The sequence below is a fragment of the Amblyomma mixtum genome, chromosome 9 (assembly GCF_055824585.1).
Source record: "Amblyomma mixtum isolate Tamu chromosome 9, ASM5582458v1, whole genome shotgun sequence".
Classification (NCBI taxonomy): Eukaryota; Metazoa; Arthropoda; class Arachnida; order Ixodida; family Ixodidae; genus Amblyomma; species Amblyomma mixtum.
Window position 1 is genome coordinate 101,955,422 of NC_143020.1, and position 14,087 is coordinate 101,969,508.

At 43.6% G+C, this 14,087-nt stretch overlaps 1 protein-coding gene across 2 annotated transcripts in view; it reads left to right on the top strand.

Moving 5' to 3' along the window:
* Positions 1-721: 721 nt before the first annotated feature.
* LOC149330397 (venom metalloproteinase Antarease-like) overlaps positions 722-14,087 on the top strand; it is a 32,174-nt gene continuing 18,808 nt past the window's right edge. The window contains exons 1-9 of one of the 2 annotated variants that reach the window (XM_089559840.1): positions 722-789; positions 1,389-1,576; positions 1,661-1,750; positions 3,526-3,649; positions 5,424-5,495; positions 5,633-5,757; positions 7,329-7,400; positions 10,279-10,418; positions 11,514-11,554. In XM_089559840.1, coding sequence (XP_089415966.1) covers positions 729-789; positions 1,389-1,576; positions 1,661-1,750; positions 3,526-3,649; positions 5,424-5,495; positions 5,633-5,757; positions 7,329-7,400; positions 10,279-10,418; positions 11,514-11,554 — 913 coding nt within the window. In that variant the 5' untranslated portion in view covers positions 722-728. The remainder of the gene's footprint in view (positions 790-1,388; positions 1,577-1,660; positions 1,751-3,525; positions 3,650-5,423; positions 5,496-5,632; positions 5,758-7,328; positions 7,401-10,278; positions 10,419-11,513; positions 11,555-14,087) is intronic. The other variant, XM_089559841.1, reaches the window with a different exon arrangement.

The window sequence follows — 14,087 nt, forward strand, 5'->3', positions numbered from 1 at the left end:
CACATCGAAAGATGCACCATGACTCTTAAGACTTCAAAGTGTACAAAGTGTTGAAATGATCATGGAAGTTTTCTACGAAATCAAATGTTGACCTGATAGTGGAAGCTTTTCGTGAAGCCCAGACACCGAGTGCAGCAAGCAACTTCTAGAAAAAAAAGATCACTCCCACTCGTGAGGTCGAATTAGCTCTACTTTCCGACACTGTTCAGCAATTGTTTTCATTGTTCTGCCCTACTCTTTACTCCGAAATTTAATTAAACAACCAAACAAACGCAACTATTCTGGACAGAAGCATATTTCCTGTTCAAAAAGAGGCACGCGTATGAGACAACTTCTGAAGAGAAGATGGCGGAACCGCCGGAAGACTGTCGTGCATATCCGACGCCGAATTTTCGTTGCTTCTTTGTCTGAGTTCAGACACCGCGACACTCAAAGGTCACCTAATTCTTGATTTCGACAGCGTCGCTGGCAACATTGTTTTTAAAGAAGCGAAGCGATTTGTCAAGAACTCAAGCAGCTGTCTGGCATGGGGAGTCTGGTGGAGACGGAACTGCAATCCCGGATGCTGGACATGTTCAACATCCATCATTTCGGGCTCCGAATCGGCGCAGGGACCTCAGAGAGAGAGAGAGATACAGAGAAAGGGAAAGGCAGGGAGCAAGGACCTCAGGCGCCTTTAAAAAGAGACATGGTCACTCCACCTACGTGGCAGTGTCCGGACGGCTACCATGACGACTGCCGGTCTCGCACTAGTCTTCTTCTCTACATTTTTTGCTAATGTCTATGCAGGTAAAATAAGTTTTATCTTTTCTACTCTTATCCTCATCTCTGTCCAAACGATGTCCCATTGCTACCATAAAAATGTTTTTCTTTAAAACAAGGTTTCTTAGTTAACTTTCAAGCAAGCTGGACTCACTTCACAGGCATATTTTAGCGCAAAAGACGGGACGACCGAAAGACAAGACCAACACGGGTGCTGCGAAAATATGCCCTTGAATTCTGAACACCAACTAGCCGAACATTTAATCCTGGGCTCATTTTGCTCCTAAATACAGAAGCAAGTCCTTTCTAAACCTTGTCCACCGGAAGCGGCCACCTAGTGCCCTCTTCGTTCTCGAAATCATGAGAAGGCAGCTGTAGGCACAATAAAAAAATAATGACTGGTGGCGTCTTGCGGCGCAGATAAGTGATAGATAGCAACACAGGGCCTCAGCCAGGGAACAAGAATGAGGTCTTACTACCAGAGATATGATCTGTACCCAAATCCGTTGAGATTATCGTTTTCGTAATAACCTTTGTTAACGATTATCCGGAGTTTCTCTCCGTCGTGTTCAAAGTGATCCTTCTGGATTTCAGAGATGAACCACTACTAATGCTTTCCTTCGCAGCGCCCTCGTCCAATCTCTTGAGTGAGAGAATAGTGTTCCCGCGTCATCTGGAAAGCAGGGCGGACACAGGAGAGAGGGTGGTTCGTATCACTGATGACCTTGTGCTCAGTTTGGAGAAGACGTCCCTGTTCGGAGACGAGATCACCGTCGTCAGCTTCGACGAAGATGACAGCCAGAAGGCTTTGACTGTGCGTAACCCTAACGATAACAATGAGTAGCAGAGGACAGGAGGGTTCCTAACGAACGTTCTTAACCTCGGTGTTTCCCAACAGATGCCTGGACGTGAGGCGGAGAAGGATCTTTATCACGACCAAAGAAAACTCGCTGCCGTGCATCTCACGCATGATGACGGCTTTCAAGTGGTGAGTAAAGAGCACCGGTTCGAATGGAGGTGCTTTAGTTAACTTTTACTAGTAGATGCGTTGGCCGGCGCCACCAGCTGAGTGGTATGAAGGACTGGACTGATGGGAAGAGAAAAAAAACTGGCAGGTGCAGTGACACACAGGGAAGCATATTGGTCGATAAACCTAACAGAGTAGCCATGTGGACTGGATGGTGAACGTCAAAGTGCAACCAGCGAAAAAAAACAACACACGAGCACCAGGGGGAGGATACAGCACTGTGCTGCTTTACACGCCGAGTCGAAAAGCACAGGAGAAGAATTTATTTCGTTACAACAGTTTCTGTAATGTTTCTGACCAAAAGCGTCTACTAACAAAAAAAAAATTTGTATAACAACGGAACTCTTTGTAGTTACTACATAAAATTCGACAGAACTACAGACCGCAGTTTGGAGTAGAAATTGCCGGCTGGCTCTCTATGACAGGCTCTCTGTGACAGGCTCGTTATGACAGGCTCGTTATGAAAGACGGGCTCGCTATGACATGCATGGGTTCGTGGTTCGAGTCCTTCCGGCGGCATGTCGCTGTTTTTTCTTCTGTTTTCTCATCAGTTCTCTTCAGAATGATTCCCCTTTGGATCTCCCATTTACGAATGCCACAAATAAAATCAAGTATCTCTAGGCTCCTTAGTTTCGGTGTCAGCTGGCTTCCGTCATGTATGTCATAACGAGCCCCTCTTTCCCATTCCCTTCTCTGCGTAGTATACTACGCATGGGTAGATAGAGATGAACCCCCTTCTCCAAATACATAGAACCTGTTAAAAACATGGTAAGCAATATGTCCCTGGGAGAAGCCTTCTTTCTGTAGTGGAGGTAGTTACATATATAGCAATATTAATGATGATAAAGCACGTCTTCGACAATATATTTTGTCACATAAGCGTCCCGTTTAAATATAAAGATTCATGGACGTCATTAGTATTGGCCTCACTTAGTCTTTAACAAAAACCTGTAAAGTTATTCACAAGTTGTTACGCTAAAAGCCGAAATTGCTTGTATAAGTACCAGTGAATGTGCTACTACGTCATCGTGCTTTATGTTTCTTTACCTACATTGAAGTTGTTATTTGTGGTATTCTTGTTCCTGTTGCATACGCTAACAATTAGTAATAGTCTGAATTTTTTGGTGGTGCATCTGCCACTGACAGCACTTTTCACTGCCATTTTTTTATCATGACAACAAACTTAATATTGATTTAGAGGGTGGCTTATTGACTGATCGAGTGAAAAAGGCGATTCCCGAAAAGGATAAAAGTACCGAAATCCACTCAGGCAATTGTATTGCATGCATTTACAGCGTTTGCCGCAAATACTTGTCAGAAGAGTCGACCAGCTTTACTATTGGTTAGCTCTAATTTCGGCAACGATTTTAAGTTAAAAGCTTTTAATCGCATTGCTCGCGTACGCAAGACTAAGCATGCGCGCTGTGAGTGCATGACACGAACGCATACATAACTGCGTTAATCCCGTAACAGCAATGCACAAAAACATTTCAGGAGCAAGTTCCAAGCCCAAAGCCCATGGTTCCATAAGCGGGAATTAAAGTGGGCAGTTTGCAAGCGAAATTGGGGCGAGATTTCTATTGTTCGACGTTGCCATTCACCAGCTAAGTCTCCGTGACAGTAAAGCACTGAGACTTAGCTACACACAATCGGCTAGGCCTGCGTGAAGATAGGTAACTGTCTATGTTTTTTCCCTTTCCCCTCTTTTCCTTTTGTTTTTTGATGATGCTACACAGGAAGGGGTAGTCGGACCGCGTCTCCGAATTCGACCCTTACCAGCCGCTGAACGATCGTCTGAGGGCCACGTGGCACATCTCCTTTTCGAAGTTGAACCGAATCGGAACAGCTACCCAAGAAATAGTAAGTTGACGGGGAAAGCATAGGGTCCATACACCCGGTCACCGTTTCATCTTTTTCAGGAGGAAGTGACCTTTAGGTGTACAGTGGCCTATGGGCATGGCCACCTTTTTCAATCTTTTCAGCACAGTGTATTTTGGGCAAATTAAAACCTGTGCACCTAGCTGCCATTTTCATTCTTCTAAGGAATAAATTATTTGTGAACAAGTTAGAGCACATGCACCTGGCCACCATTTTCATCATATTCAGAATTAAGTGACCCCTGGGAAAGTTAAGGTTTATGCATATGGCCATCATTACCATTCTTTTCAGGATGAAGTAGATTTGGGTCAAGTTAAGGCTGATTCACCTGCTCACAGTTGTCATTCTCTTAGGACTAAGTGACTTGTGGCAATTATGAGAAATATTTGGCGCGTTTCTCAAAATGGTTGTGTAGTGTAGGCATGAGAGCAGCTTTGAAAAAATATCCTTAGAGCAGTTTTGAGGAAAGTTTCAGGAACAGCTTTAGAAGCTACTCTCGACAGTAGGAGCTGGCGGCAAGTTTGCACCCACGAGCGGCAGAGTTTTAATAAAACTCCTACACGTGTGATGTCGGGGCAGGGGCGACATGATTCTTGAGTGATTAGCAGGATTTATCTAGTAAGATCAGTAACAATTGCACATCTCAATCAGGTCTATAATGTAATCCCCATGGTTTGTTGCTGAAGTAATTGAAAGCTCACGGCTTCCATAGCTGCCACTTGCAAAAGCTGTTTTCAAACCATGTGTGACTAGAAGGCGGAAGTTGGTGAACGATTTTACATGCAATTTCTGTGCTCCGCTGTCACTTCAAGTGAATAGCACAGTTTAGTTATGGCGGTATCTCAAATATGGCAAGGCAAGATCTGTCTCTAAGTCACAGTTCGAACCACCATTATTATTAGAGACACTGATAGTTGCGAGTAGCAGGAATGTTATCTCTGTAGTCGTCTTTAGAATGCTGGAACCTCGCCTCTCACGTGCGAGGTTGGGAACGGTTTTGAATTTCTCCACAGAGCGAGGTATTTGATAATGCAGGAAATTGGCCCTGCTTACTACCTTCGTTTCTTAACGAACGTGCATTATAGTTGCGGTATGCATCCAACAGCCACGACGCTAAACATATCCTGCAGCTTAGTCTTATCCACAGCACGCCTGTGCAGCTACTGCAAGGTGCAGCTGTCCTTGACAGACAGAGGACAGAAGTGGCAGTACGCAATTTTTTTGGTGTCGAAGCTTCCACTGTTAGCCTTCTCAAAGTATTAGCCTCAAAGCCGTGTACAGTTGCGCACTTACTGTGAAGGGTTTTAGTTGTCACTCTAATTGGAGGGCCTGCCGGCATAATAATACTGCAGTAAAAACCGAAAGCTCGCGTGAGGCCGAAATTCGCTGCTCTCTTTCTCAGCAGTAAACACAATTGTATGTGCAGCTGTTTCCTCAATGACTTCGCTTAGTTGTCAAGAAGCGAATAAAAGTATATGAAACTTCCAGCGGTTACAGGGTTTAAATACTACTTCTTTGAATTGCCTATAAATACCAGCGCAAACCAACAAGACACAAGCACTTGTGTGTCCTCGTTCTTTGTCGTGTGTCTTGCTGGTTTGCGCTGGTATTTATATGTAATGGAACACCAACTAGCCCGCACTCTTACCCTACTTCTTAAAAGCAGTGTTCAGTACAGATTACATTACTGTGCTATGAAGGAAACGCCACAGTTTAGAGAGGTAAACAACTGTATTATTCTCGTTATTACTTGCAGGCCTTGAGTTACTTTCACGGGACACAAATGAGACAGAAGAACGCAGAATCCCCGAGTTGGACAAACCACAGCGTAAGTTTGCAATGTGACACATTCTTGCCTGTACGTTCATTGGTATTTACCATATAAATTTTATAATCATTAGAACTAAACTGTTCATTCAGTGCGGCTGCTTTTGAGTTCCAAAGTGTTTACTTCGGTGATTTCAGCTGAAGCAAGATATGGGGAACCAATTATTCCGGAGATCACAATCTTCGCCGACGTACCATTTTCCAAATTCTTCAGCTACAGCGAGGTGAAAGTGCAGCGTTATATGGCTGTAATGATAACATGCGTAAGTACCTTCAAGTACGGAATACTTTTTTGATTCCCAGTATTTGACATTCAACATCTAAATGGTCATTGATCGCTTTCTTGCTCTATTTGCTGAGGAAGAAAATGATAACTGCCGCCAATCAATGAAGGACTACACACTGCTAAACTGATGATCACCACATGACATCGGCGAATATTGGGGGAACCTCTGAAACTATCGGAAAGGCTAAAAGTAACTTGCGAACATTTGAACGGACGCAAGCACTGTTTACGATATTTTTGAACGTCCGAAGGGTTCAGAATAGTAATTTCGTAGCAGTGCTTGGGCTCAAAACCAGGGCGCGTCCTGGGCTTTCCGCGGCCAGTGGCCAGCGATACGACGCGATAAAAACAGGAAGGCATTCTCTCCCGATAGTTTTCTTAAGAGATGGAGGGGGGCAGCATTACTAGTGGGGACAGGATTGACGGCAGACTAGGACAAGAACACTGAGTAGGCTGACTTCACCTGTAGTGTAGTCCTGAGCTTGCCACTCAGCAGTCCTGAAGATGTATGCATGCCTGCGTGTAGGCATGTAAGGGCGCTTCAAATGCGACCGAAACGAGTGCCGACCCTTGCATCCCAGGCATTCAACGGGACTGGGCGACATCTTGCATGGTTTTGGGGTTGTTAGTCACACACCCTTAAAAAACACGTGGCTTTCGAAAAGAAGTGCGTTCCCAGTCGCTGCGCATCATTGCAGCTTTGCAGTATAAATTTCATTTCATTTCATTTATTTGTCCCTTAAAGGCCCGAAGGCATTACATAAGGGGGGGGGGGGGGGGGCGTACATACAGGTTGGAGGGTAGTGGCAGAGAACACAAAAGAAGAAAGGGGGAAAAATACACGGGGTACAAAAAGAGTACAATAATATACAAACTAAAAGCAAGAAATAAACATACAAAAAGAAAACAAGGAAAAGTTGGCACTTCGGTATCGCAGTATGAATACGTTTATGAGAAGTGATTAGCCAGTTTCTCGCGGAAAAGGTGGCGATCGGAGCATGTTATTATATTGTCGGGAAGGCCATTCCAGAGCACTATGGCGTCGGGAAAAAATGAACTGCTCATTGCGGAGGTGCGGGTTTTAATGCGTGTGATTGGGTTACTGTGGTTTAGGCGGGATGACGTACGTGGGGGTGGCTGCAGCAACAAATGTCTTGGTGAGCGATAAAAGGAAGAGTGAAAGAGGCATAGACGGGAAATAACACGGCGAGTTGCTAGCGTTTGAAGGCCAAGGGATCGTTTTAGTAATGTTACGCTGGTATTTCTTGAGTACTGCGATGTAATGAAACGGGCGGCGCGATTTTGAATGGCTTCAAGGACTGAGATGAGATACGATTGTGATGGATGCCAGACAGATGACGCGTACCCCAATTTAGGACGTATAAATAAAAGAGACGAATTTAATTCTATTCATGAACGTTTCGATGCACTTTAACGATGCCTGGTAAGTTAATTCAGCCAACCGGTAAAGAAAATATGCATTGCTACACAAAATTTATTTTTCGGGCGGCAGCTTCAACTAAAAAAGTAATCCTTTCTCTTTCATAGGTGAACATGAGGTTCAGGAGTGTTCAAGATCCCTTTGTCTGGTTAAGACCAACCTATATCGTTATGCTTAGAGTAAGTAACCTGCCTACTTCACCCGCACAGACAGCGACTTTCAGTGGTTACCATTGTTACTGTGAACTGAAGCATGCTATACTTTTATATTACAGATAATTATTTAGTTCAGAGTATGATGCTGAATTTTCACCGAAGAGAGAAAAAACATGTTCTTTTCGAACCTTAATAGTGCTCCAGGCGTATTATCAGCAATGGACGTTGTTCAATAGTGCTTTGGTGTGAAACAAACCTTAATTTATTACTGAAGTCTACTATTCATGATGAAGTTAGCGACAAAAACGAGGACTAAAGTAGGACACAAGACGCAACACGAGCGCTTTTTCGCAACTAAAGCTTTAATGGAAGAACACATGACATATATACCCATCTCGTGAAGTAAATCAAAAAGAAACATACATGATATCGTCAAGATAAACCTTAGAGGGCGATACATCTGAAGAGTGCTGAGGGTGCAAAAGGTGCATAAAAGGTGAATAAAAGGTGCAAAAACAGGAAACTTCATGGTCACAATCACGAAGGGCAAAACAATGATTGTGACTATGAAGTTTCCTGTTTTTGCACCTTTTATGCACCTTTTATGCTAACTTCATCATGAATAAGATTCAACTCGCCCAAATTTCCACCTTGCTACTATTCAACACTTCACCACTACAAAAACTACTCAATGTAAAAATTTAGGGCACGATCAGAACAGTGAGGAAAAGGTGGGAAACGCTGAAAGGAAAGCGTTGGTCAAAAAAAAACTATAACATTTCATGACACGATATCCTGGCGACAGCTGCCTGCTGATAAACATAAGGGTTGAAATAAATAGTAGTAAATTTTAAATGCTGTTTGCTGCGACATGCTTTAGTTTTCCGGCGAAGCCCGGCAAAGACGGTACAGAAACAGCTGCACACCTCTCCCCTGTTTATCGCTTCGCACAATGTTCACAAGCCACTGAACCGTGTGTGCTCACACACCGCCTTCTCCAAGCCTCTTATAGTCAGGTCCACGTTGGTCCCATTATCATACCAATATTCAAGAATTTCCTGTTCACAAAAACATTTTTGCCCAGTCTGTCAGCAAAGACCCAAATGACGGGTCCCGAACAAATTGTGTCTCTGCAGAGCCTCTTACAATTACCAGGACATAAAAATAATGCCGCAATTTATCCATGTTTCTTTTTTTTTTTTGAAGGGAGCTTCATTGAACAAGCAAATTATAAAGCGGTAACTTTGTTAATGACTTGGCTAGAACGAGGTGGAAAACGTGGATTCCAATTGAGCTTGCTGTACATCTTGAACCGCACTGGTTAAAACTCAAAAATACTATTCATTACAGCCATAAAGTCGCTTAAAACATTTTGCGATTTGACAATGTGGCAAAATGACGATACGCTGTGTTTTCATTACAAGCTGAATAATGACTATCAGGTCATTTTTTTTTTCGAAATTCAACCTGCTTCACGCGGTGAACAACTTAGTATCAATTCTGTTTACAAATTAACGAAGCCCTTCCTTAGAGTCTCTCTTTTGTAAATGTCATGTTTCTGCAGTCTAAGTGAAGTTTTCGGGAAAACACATCCAATATCAACTTCATACTTCCACGCATTGTCATGGTGAATGGTCACTCATAGCGCCGGTATATCCTTGCGTACTGGTATCAATGTACTATTGGGGACAAAAGTGGTATACTCCATGCGGTGGGAGCCGCAGCAACGGAAAACTTCGTTTCAACGCCATTTGCAGGCGGCATCTCGGACCCAGGTAGCCAATTTGTGACCTTTATTATCAGCAGGCATGTCGCATGACTCGTTTCAATGTTTCGTGCTTTTGCTCGCTAAAATGCCGAGCGGCGGCGCAGCAGTAGCAGACTGGTGGCCCTCTTTTCATTTTGTGTCTTCTTTTTTTCAACATGCGTTCGAGATATAGCTTGAGAGCCGGCGCGCGCACCGTCATGATGCGATCAAATGCCTGCGCGCGCGTGGGTTAATTTGTCGGGGAAGCAGCGCATTTTTATGCGAAGCATACTACTTTAGCTACCACTTCAGCCCTTCACCGTGGTTATACGCCTCCAAATCACGTGATACATGACGTCACACCACGTGACACGATGACGTCACGACAGTAGAGAAACGGGGGCCCACCTCGCGCCGTCGCTGTGGTTGTGCGCCTCCAAATCACGTGATACATGACGTCACACCACGTGACACGATGACGTCACGACAGTGGAGAAACGGGGGCCCACCTCGCGCCGTCGATGTGGTTGTGCGCCTCCAAATTACGCGACACGATGATGCTTCGCATTCTCCAGGCTTAACCAAGTTAAGCCTCAGCCATTTTTTAAACATTGAAACGAGCCAAGCGACATGCCTGCTGATAATAAAGGTCACAGATTGGCTGTCTGGGTCCGAGATGCCGCCTGCAGATGGCGTTGAAACGCAGTTTTCCGTTGCTCCGGCTCCCGCCGCGTGGAGTATACCACTTTTGTCCCCGATAGTACCTCGTGGACACGTGCAAACTACTGCACAAAGCTTTACTCAACTTTGGTTCTGATGCACACACCCAGTTCCTTTTTTACTGGCATGTAAACACCAAGGTCAAATTTCGGCATTACTCTGAAAGAAAAAAACTCTTCATATAAATTATGCAGTGCGCAAACCATGCAGCTATGTTACTGCTCGCAATAGACTATTTTCTAGCGCAGCAAGTAAATATTCGCAGCAGGTAAATTGGTACGCATGTGGTTGTCACTGCTTTACTCTGCAAGGATGCAAGATAAAAAAACTGAATTTTTTTTAATGTTTTAAGTCGGCAGCTCTACTACGACTGAAATGTAATGAAAGCGACGGAATAAAAACGTGCTCCTAATTTTCACTTCTCTGCTTATGCAGGCATCCACAGAATCTTACCTGGAACTTGCAGGGTACGAGCATGTATATGACCACCTGACTTTGGAAAACATTCCGAAGAAGATGCACCACGATATTATTCGATACTACGAAGAAACGGATCTGACCATGACAGTGACTGCGTAAGGGGCTGGCTTTCCTTTTATTTTGTTAAATTACGCGGACTCCCTTGCAATGCATAGAAAGTCGCCAAAGTTGCGGCCGGCTTACAGCAAACACAGGTTGTCTTGATACCTTATTACTCACCCCCCCCCCCCCCCCCCCTACTTTTTCTTATGGAGAACACGGCAAGCAGCTTCAGCCTGACATTGTGAACGTCAAAGAAAAGGAATGCAGGGCGACGCTTTGTACTGTGTCCACGCGGTGTTCGCCAACGTTACGCACCCCATAGCAGTGCAGAAAGCGGACCGCAATATCATTCCGCAGTCACAGCACTCAAAGTTACAATAAAAAATTGCGAGGACACTTTCGCAACTAAAGTTTTGAGCGGAGAAAGCCGAGAACACTATGCCGTGACGACTTACAGTGGATTTCACGTCACACCGTTCCCGTGGCTATATCCATACCCAAATTATACATCTTTTGGGAATCTTAAGTGTTAATTACGCTTAATTACTCATTTTTCCATCTAATTTGACACAAAGCCGACGTTTTTCAAATCATTCTGTGACAATTTTCGCTATGCCGTGACGACTTCCGGTGGATGGGACGTTTGAGATGATGTGTCAGTTTGTCATGGATCTGACACACACACAAACTCACACGCGCACACGCACGCGCACACGCACGCGCACACGCACACACACACACACACACACACACACACACACACACACACACACACACACACACACACACACACACACACACTAGTTAACCCTTCCCATTATGCTCCCTTTGCCCCTTCGCTTTAAGAGAAATATGTTGCACGGAGTGCCTGCGGTGAGACATTCCGGCAGGGTGTGTAGGCTGGAGGAATGGCCTCTGCAGTGGTACACACAGTCTTTCCACAGGGGCCCTGCATATGGTATATCTTTTACGTTCTTCGGAGTCAGAATGGATTGAGTTTTGCAATGTGCGAGAGTCTTGTAACTTCCTTACCTCTCGATGTTTACTTGCTTGCACTTAACTAGAGAGGAACAATTGTTAGTTCATGTGCATAAATGCTTTGCGGCCATGTTGTCCCTATAATCTTCTGTTTTCATGCTCTTCCACAGCCGGGAGCTCATCGACAGCAGCGGTGGGACATTTACAGCAGGTGACGTCGATGACTTGCTTTTCCTTATGTACTATTCATTGCTTATAATCATTTTAATTTGCTTGCGCTGGTTTTCGTATACTCAATTATTTTTCCTAGATTATACTCACCTACCTATCTGCCCAATTTAATTTTCGTACTTCCGATCGCTGCCAAGCTTAAAAATTACACTGCCGTGACATTTTTAGGTCACGTGACCTTGCGGCGTCGTCACAACCTGCCCATAGGGTAGTGAAAAAACTGCCCCCCGTGGCAGGTGGTGGTTGATTGAATGATTGGTCACTCGGGAAGAGCAGCCTGGACTCACACAAGCCCCACAAGGGGGCAGCACCTGCCATCCCAGGGCAGTCACATATCGCTTAACCGTTGCACCACTGCGCCAGGAGTGGTACGAGGACTCCCAGGGATCTATGAATTTTAAGTAGAGAATGGCCTTCTGCATGCATAAAAATTGACCCAATACGCTATCGCGTCCTATCCTTAAGACGGAGCTCAAGTGCCCCCTCCAATTTTAATTTATTATTGCGAAAGCAATACTACTTGCACTTTCACGCCTTTGCCGTGCCGCGGCGGTGACCACCATTGACCTTCGTTTGACCTTGATTGTATTAGATTGGATTAGATTGGATTAGATTAGATTGGATTGGACTGGACTGGACTGGATTAGATTAGATTATATTACATTAGATTAGATTAGAGTAGATTAGAGTAGATTACATTGGATTGTATTGGATAGGAGTGGATTGGATTGGAGTGGATTGAATTGGATTGCATTGGATTACATTGGATTGGATTGGATTGGTTTTAATTGGATTGGATTGTATAACCGATGCATCACCACAAGTATAACCACAAGCACCACCACCAGCTACACTGCCAGCTGTACCATGGCGTAGGTACTGATATTGCTTTCGCAATTACCGGGCTTAACCAAGCTAAGCCACAGCGAATTTTTATTTATTTCAAACTGTGCGTCCCATACCGCTGGGTCCAAGCAGAGGGGCGTAAGATTACATAAAAACTATAATGAAAAAAATAGTAACAATCAAATACAAATTTACGCAATTTTTAGTGACATTATGTAGCTGTCTGTAAACCATCGTTCGAGTCCGATATTCTACAAGCAAAAAAGGATGCCTTAAACGTGTCTGTGGAGCATAATATAGTGCCAGTAATTCAGGACGATGATGTCTTGTGTGCCTTATTATTGCTGGCGTCATATAGGGCGACTAGTTTATTTCAAGCTTATTGCTTAAAAGTAGGGGAAGGAATTCAAGCCCAAGCTGTTTTCGGTGATATTCAAGAGTAGGTATAGAATTTTCGGTTATAAATTTAGGGTGAAAGTCCAGCCTTGAGAATTCATGAAATATAAATCTAGCCGCCTTTCTTTGTACTTGCTCAAGTTATTCAAAAAGAAAGGGCAGTGATAAACATTATTTATCACATAATCCCCGAGATCTGAAAAACATTTGAAGCAAATAAGCGTTGAAAAAATATGATGTAGGTATATCAATTATAAGAGTCTATGATGATGAGATGTGTGCGTGTCATTCACATGTACGTAATGTTAGATTCTTGGGATAAAGATATGAGGTCTGGTTGTCGTGTTCATTGTGTGCATTATAACAATAAATCTGTTTATTTCACGTGCCCAGGGACAACCAAGGGCTCATACGACTGAAACACAGAGCGGAATACTTGCAAAGTAAGGGTATAAAACACAACAGAAATTCAGCAAGAAGGATAGAAGTGACGACCAAACTTAGTAATATAAATAAGTACAAAATAAATTATGAACACAGGATGGCAGCAAAGTGAATACATAGAAACGCAAAACCACGACGGAATGGCACTTAGCAGAATAAGGAGAATTGTTGTAATATTATTAAAAACCATAAATATATATTTAATGGGAGCAGGAAAAACAATGCAGTATTAAAAATAGCTATAATAAAAATAATAATGATAATATTTTATTGCCACAACGTCTCATGTTACATACAAACTCGGGCCTGTTAAAGCCATGAGGAGGCTTGCAGGGGTAGACCCGGCAGCATCGGGGAGCGAAAAATAAAAGCAATAAAAATATTAAAATAAGTGTATACAACTTAAATACAGGGTGTTTCACCTAAGACTTTCTGCAATTTTTAAAAATAAGCTATTTGAATTAGATGTCCGCTTTTTCTGGCATTGCATTGTCAGTGGTGTAGTACATCATAATGCAGCTAAGATGTGCTAACTAGCAGGCTTGTTAACGAATATTTCATAGTTAACTTTTAAACTATTAGCGTTGGGCTGCTTAATTATTGAGAGGCATGTAGCCCACTGTATGTAATACCCGTATCAGTTTTTAGAATTTCGAAAACGCGGTTGTCCTCGGCGCTGTGGCCCAACAAATTTCGCCTACATCGCCCCAAAATACATGCGGTTTGAGAAGCTTGCAGGCAAAGCAACCTCTCCAGTGAACCTAACTCGTCGAAATAGCCAAAATTTGTTGGGCCACAGCGCCGAGGATAATCGTGCTCTCGAAATT